Genomic DNA, 13499 nt, shown 5'->3' on the forward strand with positions numbered 1-13499 from the left:
AATAAAGACCAAACTAAATTTAGTCCTAATTTAGGATTCTACTGTGATGAGTAGGGGAAACTGAGCCCACTGACACCCTCCCTCTGGTCGGTGCTGTGGCCAGTTTTGAGCTCCCTTGTGGGGCTGCTTCAAACAGTCACCACTGGCCAGGTGTGATTAATACCAGCCTGTAGTTTCCTCTCTTATTATACTGTAGTGCTTTTACATCAGCAGCAAAAGCAGCACTGTTTCCTCTTTGTGGTTGGAGAGTGGAATGTGTAATCTGTACAAACATGACATTCACGACATTTCACGACCCAATCTCTGGTCCAGTAAATATTATTTAATTGCAATTTGCCATTTTAGTGTTTTGTTCAATCTGTGCATATATTCCTTGTGTTTATAAAATTGTGATAGAGCCTCCTTCTTGAATGTACTTCTTTAGAGGTGATGAAACACATTTCTTCTGACCAATTCTAGTGTCTTAAGTGTGTTTTTTCAATGAGAAATAAATCAAATGGTTCTCAAGAGGAAGGTTTGGATGTGTCAACATTAACATTCAAGAAAGTGTATAGGTAAGAAGACATGAGATCTTCTAGAGGCAGGTTAATTCAGGAATATAATGGACAAATAAGCTCATAGCCATCCACCGGGTGCAATGATGGGGATAGAGCCCCTTCCTTTATATGAGCTGAGACTGTTTTCCGTTCTGGTTCCTCAGTGGTGGAATGACTTGCCTACCACTGTCAGGACAGCAGAATCCCTCCCCCTATTTCGACGCAGACTCAAAACAGACCTTTTCAAACTCTTCCTTAGTCCTCCCTCCTGATTTCCCCTGCCCCCCTTTCTGATATCCCTATCCTCCTTGTCTAAGCCAAAAAAAAAATTATATATATATATATATATATATATATATATATATATATATATATATATATATATATATATATATATATATATATATATTTATATATTTTTGCACTTATGATGACGACTATATGTTTAGAACAGCATTCCATGTGTATTTTCCTAGTTATGGATTGATACTTTGACTTGTGGTAGAACCTATGCACTTGTAAGTCGCTTTGGATGAAATGCGTCTGCCAAATGACAAAAATGTAAATGTAACTGAACAACTGTACTGAACAACATAGTTCAATGTCTCGGGTCAGTGCCTCCCCACTCAGCACCTGCAGTAGGTCCCAGCTGCAGCAGTGCAGTCTCTGTGCAGTCTGACTGAGGGAGGTTTTTGTACGACTCTGTATCACTGTGTGAACACCCCGCTACCACTGATGCTGTGTGCACTCTGACAGTAATAATCTCCTGCATCTTCAGCCTGGACTCCAGTGATTTTCAGTGTAAACTGAGTCCCAGATCCACTCCCACTGAAACGATCAGGAATCCCAGACTTGCGTGTGGTGGCATAATAAATCAGAAGTTTAGGAGCCTGACCAGGTTTCTGCAGGTACCAGCTGAGAGCAGCATCACCATAAACACTCTGACTGGCTGTACAGCTGATAGAGACAGTGTCTCCCTGCTGAACAGCCTGAGCTGATGGAGACTGAGTCACAACTATATCTGCCATTGATTCTGAAAAGGAAAACAAGGAAATGTAGGTCAATGGATAATAGAATTATAAAACAACACTGTTAAATCCTAACATATTTGAAAATACAATCATAGCACTGTTGTGACAGAGTTGTATTGTAAAAAGCAAGCAAATAAAATGTAAAATGTCACAAAAATCCCAAACTGAAAAATATCGGTCTCACCCTGTACAAAGAGTCCCAATATCACCAGCAGTAGAAAGACTGACATCATCATAATGCTGCCTGTGTCAGAGTCTGTGAAAGGACTGGACAGTCACTGATCAGTACTGGGGGTCTTAAAGTGTGTGGAGCAGTGAGGCAGGACAGGTATGCAAAGCCCCTTCCTCTATACAAATCCTGTCACACACAGTTAGAGGAGCTCTGATGTGTGAACAGCAGTGGGTCTGCTGTGCATATTCACTGCCGAAAACAAAACATTTGTCAGTCTAAATAACTGCAAAATATTGCCAATGAGGTCACACAGTTTTACTCCATTTAAGATTGCCCAATAGGGTAATACAGTTTAACTTTCTAGCAACTAGATAAAATGAGCTAATATATTCTACTTGAGAGAAGAAAATAAGATTGTAAGACTCATTACACGCAATGCACTGTTTACAGATTTTTTTTACCAACAATTATTTGCAATTACTGAAATTATATTGCTCTTTTATCTACAGTTTGTCTAAGTGGCCACAGGTGCCTGCATACGAGCGGAGATTCTTAAAAACTTGAGCTTTATAAATTGTGAGTGAACAAAGTTTCAGTATCAGAAATGACAGTGTAAGTCAGTAATATCACATATACACAGGGAATGATTCAATCACAGTTTATCCATGTGAAATGAAAGTGAATTAAAACTCTATGGTGAGTTTTTGCGTTTTGCCGCCATGAGCAGGTTCTTCCTTCACATGTGACCCTGTAGTTTTCAGATGATTAGAGTGAGAAGCCTTCTGGTCACAGAGGGGTAGCACTGGGATAACTGTTGAAGGAGACTTTATACTTCATTTTATTACTGTGAGATTTTCTCCAGTGCAGAAGTAAAACTATTCCACCACATTTTCATCACTGGTCCTACCAAACTAAATTAGGACCAAACTAAATTTAGTCCAAATTCACGATTCTACTGTGATGAGTTGGGAAAACTGAGCCCACTGACACCCTCCCTCTGGTCGGTGCTGTGGCCAGTTTTGAGCTCCCTTGTGGGGCTGCTTCAAACAGTCAGCACTGGCCAGGTCTGATATAATACCAGGTTGTAGTTTCCTCTCTTATTATCCTGTAGTGCTTTTACATCAGGAGCAACAGCAGCACTCTGACTCCTCCTTGTGGTTGGAGAGTGTAATGGCAGCTTGTGTGACGTCTGGAAAGTCCTCTGGAAGCACAACCCATAGTGGAGTCCTCTACAGTCAAACAACACTAAATTCATGAAGATTTTGGAGGGAATTATACTGAAATAAATAGTGAATAAGTATGAAAGTGGCTCTTTAGTCTTGGAAATATTAAAAAACAATGTTGTTTTTGGAGAACATGGATGTGAATTTGGAGTTTGGAACAGATCACCCATAAGTATGAGGGTGTGAGTGAATGTGCCCTGTGATGGACTGGGTACTGTCTACAGTGCATTCCAGCCTCTCGCCCAATGTATGCTGTGTGAATATTAGGTACTGCACTGTGTTAACCTCTCTTCATGACCTCTCTGTTAACCTCGCTGTTAACCTCTCTTCATGACCTCTCTGCATGTTCTGTGGGCTTAAGCTCATTGATATTTGTTGTTATTTTCTAAGGATTCTGAGCATCTACAAGGAATGAAGTATCCTGTAATCCTTCAAGATCTCATCAAAATAAAGCAACAATGACAAATGGGAAAATTAATCTTGAAAAAATAATAATAATTATGATTCAGTCCTGGCCCAACCTCCAATGGAGTCGGTAAAAACATGACATTAAAAAACATGACATTCAAGACATTTCACTTGTGTTTGAATAATGTACGACCCCATCTCTGCTCCAGTAAACACTTTTAATTGCACTTCACTAGTTTAGTGTTTTGTTGAATCTGTGCATATATTCCTTGTGTTCATAAATTGTTGAATTCAGAAATATAACGGACAAATCACCACATATCCCTCCACCAGGTGCAATGCTGGAGATGGAGCCCCTTCCTTTATGTGATCTGAGACAAGCTGCTTCTGACCCATTCCTGTGTCTGAAGCCTCTCGGCTGGGACGTGTTCGGGGGCTCGGGACCCCCTGGTGGTGGCCTCCTGCTAGGGCGGACTGTGGCAGCCGATGCGCCCCGTCCTGGAGGGACCGAAGTGACCGGGCGTTGGTCCTCCAGGTCTTCAGGGAAGATGGCCGAGTGGAGGAGGGTGCTGTTACCGGATTGGATGGCTCCTGATCTTGGACTGGACTATGGACTGGAGTTTTGGATTAGACTGGTCGCTGAGGACTCATTTATTTTTATTTTTTTTGTTGAGTAGATTTTGTCAAGTGATGTACAGCAAGTGGTATTGGTTTTGATGGATGCCCATGATGGCCTATTGTTGTTATGTTCATAAATTACTTTGAAAAAATTCTCAAGTAATTTTACATATCATGTATATAGTACAAAGTAGGAAGCTAGATTAGATGCTCAGGATAATTATGTTTTTAAATGCTGTGTCTCAAGTGTATTCTTTCCCATGAAGAGATAAAGGTGTTTTCATATTAAATGTTGGAATATGAGTTATTATTGAACAGCATAGTTCACTGTTTTAGAGCAGAGCCCCTCAGTGTCTCGGGTCAGTGCTCCCCCCTCAGCACCTGCAGTAGGTCCCAGCTGCAGCAGTGCAGTCTCTGTGCAGTCTGACTGAGGGAGGTTTTTGTACGGCTCTGTATCACTGTGTGAACACATTACCACTGTGGTAACTCTGACAGTAATAATCTCCTGCATCTTCAGCCTGGACTCCAGTGATTTTCAGTGTAAACTGAGTCCCAGATCCACTCCCACTGAAACGATCAGGAATCCCAGACTCGCGTGTGGTAGCATACTTAATCAGAAGTTTAGGAGCCTGACCAGTTTTCTGCTGGTACCAGTACAGATAGTGGCCATTGCTTGAGTGGTAGTAAACACTCTGACTCACTGTACAGCTGATGGAGACAGTGTCTCCCTGCTGAACAGCCTGAGCTGATGGAGACTGAGTCACAACTATATCTGCCATTGATTCTGAAAAGGAAAACAAGGAAATGTAGGTCAATGGATAATAGTATTATACTCGTTTAAATCCTGACATAATTAAATATGCAATCATGGCACCGTTGTGACAGAGTTGTATTGTAAAAAGTAAGCAAATAAAATTTTAAATGTCACCAAAATCCCAAGCTAAATCGTATCTGTCTCACCCTGTACAAAGAGTCCCAATATCACCAGCAGTAGAAAGACTGACATCATCATAATGCTGCCTGTGTCAGTGTCTGTGAAAAGACTGGACAGTCACTGATCAGTACTGGGGGTCTTAAAGTGTGTGGAGCAGTGAGGCAGGACAGGTATGCAAAGCCCCTTCCTCTACACAAATCCTGTCACACACAGTTAGAGGAGCTCTGATGTGTGAACAGCAGTGGGTCTATAGAGGGCTGGGACATGTGCACTGTTCACTGCTTTTTTTAACCAGATATAAAGTTCATTTTGTGTAATCACTGAATCTTTTCTGAAATTGTACTGCACTTTTAAAGATATGTCATTCAACCTGGTTTACATGTTAATATCACTGTACTGCATTAATTTATAAGTGTAAATGGTCAAGACAGGCTTAATTTGAGGTACGATTGTGTAAAATATGTGTTTAATAAATTCACAGGTTGTGTGTTCTGATGACAGCGTCTTTCTGAAATTTCAAAAAGTCAAGGGCGTCAGTAAGGCACAGGGAACTGTTCAGTTACAGTATATGCGCGTACAGTTGATGAAAACTTAAATACTATACTGTATGATTTCTCTCTCTTTCTCTGGATTTAATATGGTTGTATTGAACATACAAACGGTAATTCCTTCATTATTTCTGGAGTGCACTTCCTCATTTGCAGCCAGCAGCCATTTTGCACTTAACCATCTGAGCAGCACAGTCACTGAACCTGTGAGCTCACATTATGCAGTCAGTATACAGGCAGACTGGTGGAAAACAACCAACCAGAGGATTGATTTTGACTCAGTGAGAAAGGTACAACAGCCCAATGAAACCCTCCCTCCTATGGTGATGATGCAGAAGATTCTGTGAATCCCTTTCACACAGCTGCTCACAGGATTGAACAGGACTGCATATCAGACTGTAGTTTCAGCTCTTTTATGATGGGGACAGGACTGCATATCAGACTGTAGTTTCAGCTCTTTTATGATGGAGACAGGACTGCATATCATACTGTAGTTTCAGCTCTTTTATGATGGAGACAGGACTGCATATCAGACTGTAGTTTCAGCTCTTTTATGATGGAGACAGGACTGCTTATCAGACTGTAGTTTCAGCTCTTTTATGATGGAGACAGGACTGCATATCAGACTGTAGTTTCAGCTCTTTTATGATGGAGACAGGACTGCTTATCAGACTGTAGTTTCAGCTCTTTTATGATGGGGACAGGACTGCATATCAGCCTGTAGTTTCAGCTCTTTTATGATGGGGACAGGACTGCTTATCAGACTGTAGTTTCAGCTCTTTTATGATGGTGTTGGAGTATCAGATCAGAAGCAGCAGTGATGCTCTGACGGTCAGGGTGTGTAACAGCAGTGTTTGTAATGTGTGCTGGGAGTGTTCTGGACAGAGAGACTCACTGTTCTGGACTGCTTGCTGTCCACTGCTACTGGGTTCTGTGCCATTTTGTGTTCAACTCATTTACAGTTAATTCATTTAGAATTTTGTATCTTATGTCAGAGCACTGCTTCAGAACAAGAAATGTTGGATGCCCAGGGAGTGATTATGAGGTAAGGTAATTTGAAATTATTACAAATGACATAATATAGTCTTGGGTATGCTGAAAATTAAATCACATTTTTATGTGGAGAAAGTGTATTTGAGTTTGAGAATATGAGTGTTATTATTGCACACAGTAGTTCAGTGTTTTAGAGCAGAGCTCCTCAGTGTCTCGGGTCAGTGCTCCCCCCTCAGCACCTGCAGTAGGTCCCAGCTGCAGCAGTGCAGTCTCTGTGCAGTCTGACTGAGGGAGGTTTTTGTACGGCTCTGTATCACTGTGTGAACACATCTTTACTGTTGATGTAGTGGTTACTCATACAGTAATAATCTCCTGCATCTTCAGCCTGGACTCCAGTGATTTTCAGTGTAAACTGAGTCCCAGATCCACTCCCACTGAAACGATCAGGTATCCCAGACCGACGACTTGTGGAAAGATATATCAGAAGTGTAGGAGCCTGACCATGTTTCTGCAGGTACCAGTAGAGCCAGTGGCCATTGGAGTTGCTGTATACACTCTGACTGACTGTACAGCTGATAGAGACAGTGTCTCCCTGCTGAACAGCCTGAGCTGATGGAGACTGAGTCACAACTATATCTGCCATTGATTCTGAAAAGGAAAACAAGGAAATGTAGGTCAATGGATAATAGTATTAAAATACAACACTGTTAAATTCTGACATATTTAAATATACAATCATGGCACTGTTGTAACAGAGTTGTATTGTAAAAAGCAAGCAAATACAATTTACAATGTCACCAAAATCCCAAGCTAAAAAGTATCTGTCTCACCCTGTGCAAAGAGTCCCAATATTACCAGCAGTAGAAAGACTGACATCATCATAATGCTGCCTGTGTCAGTGTCTGTGAAAGGACTGGACAGTCACTGATCAGTACTGGGGGTCTTAAAGTGTGTGGAGCAGTGAGGCAGGACAGGTATGCAAAGCCCCTTCCTCTTTACAAATCCTGTCACACGCAGTTAGAGGAGCTTTGATGTGTGAACAGCAGTGGATCCACAGACTATTCACTATCATTTTTAATCTGTGGAACATTAATTTATCAATATACAGTCGCCTCCAAAAGTATCAGAACAGTCATGCCAATTTCTTTGTTTTTGCAATACACTGAATACATTTGCCGTTCAAATAAAATATAAATAATTTACATACTAAAACATCGGAACTTGGTAGAATATGCCTTGCTTGCAATCTGGTTTTGTGACGCTTTCCCAGGCTTTTACTACAGCCTCTTTCAGTTGTAGTTTGTTGTTGGTTTTTCCTCTCAATTTTCTTCTTCAGGAGGTGAAATGCTTGCCATCAAACTTTGTTCCAGAACTGTTGTGGCTCATGTCTGCACTTCTTTGCAAATTTTAATCTTGCCATCCGATTCTTACTAATTATGAGTGGTTTGCATCTTGTGGTATAGCCTCTATATTGCTGCTCTCTTTGAATGGTTGATTGAGATATTGTCACTCCTGCCCTTTGGAGATTGTTTGTGATGTCACTGACTGATATTTTGGGGTTTTTCTTCCCAGCTCTCACAATGTTTATGCTCTTGTTTTTCTTGGTTGACCTGTTTGATGTCTGTTGCTCAGTATGCCCCTCCTTTCTAATATTCAAAATGGTTTGCGTTTCTCCCAAAAACAGCTCTCTGGTCTTCTTGTTGGTATATCTTTTCGAGCACAAATACAGTCTTCATAGATAAAACCCCAGGCTAAAACCAAGAGTAGACTATTTATTGTTTAACCAATCAATCTAAAAGGACACATCTCAGTCACATGTTCCAATACTTTTGCTCAACTAAAAATTGGATGGTCTGATACAAAAGGTATGTTCAAAGTTGTTTCACAAATTTAGATAAAAATACCAGGAAATAAAAGCTGAAATCTGCATCTCATGTACATATTTTGACCTCAAACTCAATTGGCTTCAGTGTATTGCAAAAACAAAGGAATTGTCCTAGCTGTTCCAATACCTTGGGAGGGGACAGTATCTGTTTCTGACATTGAACTGTATGGGAATATCTGTATATGGTCAATAAGAGCTGAAGTTACATAAAATAACATGAGAGCATAACATAACCATTCTGGCCCTTCTCTCATTAACAATTTGTTTTTGCCTGCAGAACTGCTGCCCACTGGATATTTTTATGTTTTTCATAGCATTCACTGCAAACTCTAGAGACTGTTGTGCATGAAAATTCCAGGAGATCAGCAGTTTCTGAGATACTGAAAACGCCCTGCCTGGCACCAACAATCATTCTACAGTCACTTCGATCACATTTCTTCCCCATTCTGACATTTGGACTGAAGAACAGTTGAACCTCTTGACCATGTCTGCATGCTTTTATACATTTAGTTGCTGCCACATGATTGGCTGATTAAATATTTGCATTAACAAGCTGGTGTACAGGTCGACCTACAAAAGTGGTCACTGAGTGTATTTATTTAATACGTTTACATTTTGTGTATGCTCATTGCAGTCTTTTATGGGAGCTGAGAAAGTCATCAGTCAGGAACAGGGAATTGTTCAGTTAGTTTATCCATGATGTACTAAAAAGTAATAAAAAGCGAATTGCTGTTTTATTGTGTTTATTCCCTGATTCAGTGAAGTCCTTCTTTCTTTTTACTTACTATTGTTTTGATATCAATACAACTGATAATGAAGCAATTTGTATTTAAAAACTGTAAAGTTAGCACTAACTGCAAATGAAGACAAAATTATATCATATCATGCTCTTCGTGTCATATCCTGTGCCCCTATATCCTAGTTATTTCTATATTTTTATGTGTTTTCAGAGTTCCGTGTTCCCTTCCATGTTTTGAGTTGACTCTTTTCTTGACCATGCCCCCCACATGAGATGGGTGCGTGGGGGGTAGGACCCAAAATGCACGACTCAGAAACAGGGGTGTAATAAAGTCCCGTCAGGTCTTTATTGAGGGAATATCCAGAGAGCGTAGTCAGAAAACAAGCAATGTTCATACACGGAAAATCCAGCCAAAACCAAAGTGCAGTGCTGAGGGAGAAGGCAGTCTCGTAATCGGTACACCATGCAAAGAGTCCAGAAGCCAGGAACGCTGTCAGCGGGGCAGAAGTACAGGCGGACGGTAGGCAGGCTCAGGGTCGAGTCAAGACCGAAGTCTGCTCTGCGGGGCAAAAGCACAAAGACTGCAGCCAAAGTCGTGGTACAGGCAGGCAATGGTCAACAAAACAGAAGTCAATAATCTTTGGTCAATAAACAGGCTTGGATCATAACGGGTCAACAATGGCTTGACAACACCGCTAAAGCACCACACTAACGAACAGGAGGCAACAATTTAGCAAAGACTTGACATGAAGCTGAGCTTATATGCAGGTGTAGACAGGTGCAGACAATTAGCTTGAGAGCAGCAAGAGAATGGAAATCAGGTGTGGAGGATTGACAAGTTAACGAGGTAATTAGTAATTGTTAGTAATAAACCTATCCTGCCCCAGCGTTAGTAAATTAGTAAATGATATGCACAAGAAACATAAGGTAATATGAACACATGGTCAGAATGTTAGTATTACCCAATCCGGAACTAAAGTTAGTAGATTAGTAAGAAGACAAGGGAAATTGAAAGAATTAGGGTGTGAGTGACAGAAAGGGAGAGAGAGAAAGCAGGAATTCAAGATTTGCAGAAAGACATGAAAAAGTGCATGCTAATCAATGAACAGTACAACATAACATGAAACATAAATTGTGACATAACAAGTTTGCAAAACTATGACAATAAACTATATAATACAACATGGCAAGACTAAGAAATAAATGGCAACAAGAACTAAACATGAAACATAACATGACAAGACAATGAAACTTAAGAAGAAATAAAACATAAAAATGTGGTGAGACTAGACTAACAAAATACGTGACATGACAATCACGTAACTAAGACAATGACTAAACATAAAACCTGACATGATAAGCATGAAACGTGACACCACACCTGATATTTGTTCCCTCATGTTTCATTGCACCCACCTGATCCTCATTGTTTCCTTGTTAGTCTTGTATTTAAGCCTGTCTGTTTTCTTCATCCCTCGCCAGATTGTCTTGTGCCTTGCCTTCGAGTTTGTAGTCTGATAGCTCGCGGCTCTTTCCCTGTTCCGGTTCCCTGCCTGCCCACTCCTGTTCTGGTTCCCTGCCTGCTCCTGCTCTGGTTCCCTGCCTGCCCGGTCCTGTTCCGGTTGCCTTCCCGCTCCTGTTCTGGTTCCCTGCCCGCTCCTGTTCTGGTTCCCTGCCTGCTTACCTACTCCTGTGTTCCTGCTTCCCATCCCGTCCTGTCCTCAGCCTCCTCTCCTTCCCTGCCCTTGCCTGCCCCATCGGACTGATTTCTGGTTTTGACCCTTGCCTGTCCGATCACTAGGTGCTGTTCCTGTTTGTTGGCTGTGTACCTGTCCGACCTGATGAATAAAGATCCCTCTTTCTCTCAGTTTCTCAGTCTGCGTGTGGCGGAACGAAACTGTCAGTTGGACGTAAGTAATATCTCTTTCAGATACATCCATATTGATGTTTGTGCTTTCTTTTTTAATATATTGTCATTTTACGATCGTTAATAAAATTTTTAATAATTCTCGCGATGCTTAAACAACTGTTGATTTTAAATTATTTTAAGTCTTGCCCACAGAAACGCTGAGTAGAATAGAGAACATTTGGGTATGATGCATAAAATCGTAGAAAATGTTGCACATTTTTACAAGCAAATGATTGACTCGTTTGAGCAAATGGTTGACTCGGCGTGAAATTGCACTTGAACAGGCATAGGACGGCAGTGTCTTTTGAGCAAGAGGTTTTTGTACGGCTGGTGAATGAGTCTGTTCACTCGGGTTCACTTTAGGTGGCAAAACAATACTGCCAATTGGAAGTAGCCTAAATAGGCTTTCAGATAGGCTTCGTCCACAACGATATTTTTACTGTATTTTTAAAATATACTGCAAATTTCTGATGTTGGTTTAATTATTTTAATAAGCTTGGCAATTTAAACTAGCCCACTAGATTCAAACAGTGTTTTTAGCTATCGCATTGATGTTTAGAATACAGTCCTGAATTAACTTAATTCCGTGCAGTACTAAATAAATAGCATTGGTTCATTCGGTGGAATGAAAGCAGCTCTGTAGCAGTTTGAAGTTCAGCCAGATGTTATTTGTGTCACATTTAATGAAACGAGAGAAAGTCATGATATAGCCTATCAATCATAACCGGACTATTTTGAATTATTAAACTTACAATGCCGAAGTCAAAGAGTTCTTTACTTTACATACTTTAATAAAATTAGACCGTACTTGGCTGTCTACAAATTATGGTTGTATTGCTGATTAAATTTGATCGTTTTATGATATTCAACTTTATTTTTTATAATGTTATAATGATAATATATGACCGTATCATTGGATGAATAACACATCTATTACATGACACATTTCTGTTCTGTAGTCCCAGACTCGTGTCATAACGTTCCGTAGCTACTCGACACCATTGGTTTGAATAATAAAAAAACGAGAACATTGTTGCTGAATTAGTTAATCATTTGAAGCCGTTTTTTTATTATATTATTGTCGTGTTTAGCACGTATTTATTTAGTAAATGAGACGGACCACAATTGAACGTTATTCTGTAGGTTTTCAGAGCATAATACCATTATCTATTGTTATTTTGTAATAATAAAGTATGAATTATAAGGAGATAGCAATAAGATATCCAACAGATTGAGCTGCAAAAGTGGAACAAAATGCAACTGAAACTCCTAAAAAACAGTTTTGTTGTGGTGATGAATTTTTCATTGTAAAGTGCAGTCACAGGTTCTGGTAATAATGGAATCCAAGTAGAAAGAACCTTAAAACATGTCAATGTGCTTTATGCTGTACAAGATGAAGCAAATCAGGATAAATGATCTTCAGCCACTGCCTATGAGTAACACCTGACATTCTTTGTGTCTCAGTCATGTGTCATTGTAAGGACAGAATGATTGACACATGGGGGTGTGTCCACTCTCTGACCTCACGTCTCTCTGCGTCTCCCAGGTGACACAGTTCCCACCCTCACAGTCCTGCCCCCCTCCAGTGTGGAGCTGAAGCAGGGAAAGGCCACACTGGTGTGTCTGGCCAACAAGGGCTTCCCCTCAGACTGGACTCTGCGCTGGAAAGTGGACGGTACCAGTAGGAGCTCGGGCGTGGCCGGGAGTGTGGGGGTCCTGGGGAAGGACGGCCTGTACAGCTGGAGCAGCTCCCTGACTCTCAGTGAGAACGACTGGGTGAAGGCAGGGTCACTGACCTGTGAGGCCACAAAGGGCTCCCTGTCTGCCCCCCCTCAGACACTGAGGAGAGCCCACTGTTCTTAGTAGGCCGGGTGGAGGCCCAGCTCACACACTCTGGTCACACTGTTTTTACCCTGTTCTGCCCTCAGCCTCTCTGCTCCTTACTGCTGTCACACTGAGCTGAGCCTGTGTGTGAATCCTTCCCCCAGCCTGAGCTTTCAGTGCTAATATCTGACATGTGCTCTGCTTGTGCTCTTCAACAAATATGCCTTCTTATTTGTGTTTGTGTGGTTTTGAGAATAGCTGTTAGATCAATATCATTGACATAATAAAGACTCTTTGAAGAACTACTGTGTCTCTGGCTGTCATTTAAAAAAAATACATTTGTGCTTCTGATGGTCCTGTGGTTTTTGGGCTGCCCTTTCTCTGATTAAATCATAATTATATTCTTGCAACTGAAAATACTTTTACAAAATACCCCAAAATGTATATGAGATGATAATGATGAATATAGAACACAATCTATAGAAATGTCATTTGGAATGTTGGTCCATGACATACTTATAACCTTATTCTTTATATTATTTATGCATAACTTGATGCATTGTTTTATTGAACTAATCTGGGACTAATCTGGGATCAGTTTATATTGCTCTCACACAGAGACTAGATGGAGGTTATAAGACTGTGTGTGAAAGAACTGATCTGGACTCAGTTGAGGAGG

At 40.8% G+C, this 13499-nt stretch overlaps 1 gene segment (V, D, J or C); it reads left to right on the forward strand.

Annotated features, from left to right (window-relative positions):
- The first annotated feature begins 9360 nt into the window (after positions 1-9360).
- LOC133114159 (Ig kappa-b4 chain C region-like) lies at positions 9361-13125 on the forward strand. The segment is given in 2 exon segments: positions 9361-9364; positions 12543-13125. Coding segments are annotated over 2 exon segments (321 nt in total).
- The last annotated feature ends 374 nt before the right edge of the window (positions 13126-13499 follow it).

This window comes from Conger conger, chromosome 16 (genome assembly GCF_963514075.1).
Source record: "Conger conger chromosome 16, fConCon1.1, whole genome shotgun sequence".
Lineage (NCBI taxonomy): Eukaryota > Metazoa > Chordata > Actinopteri > Anguilliformes > Congridae > Conger > Conger conger.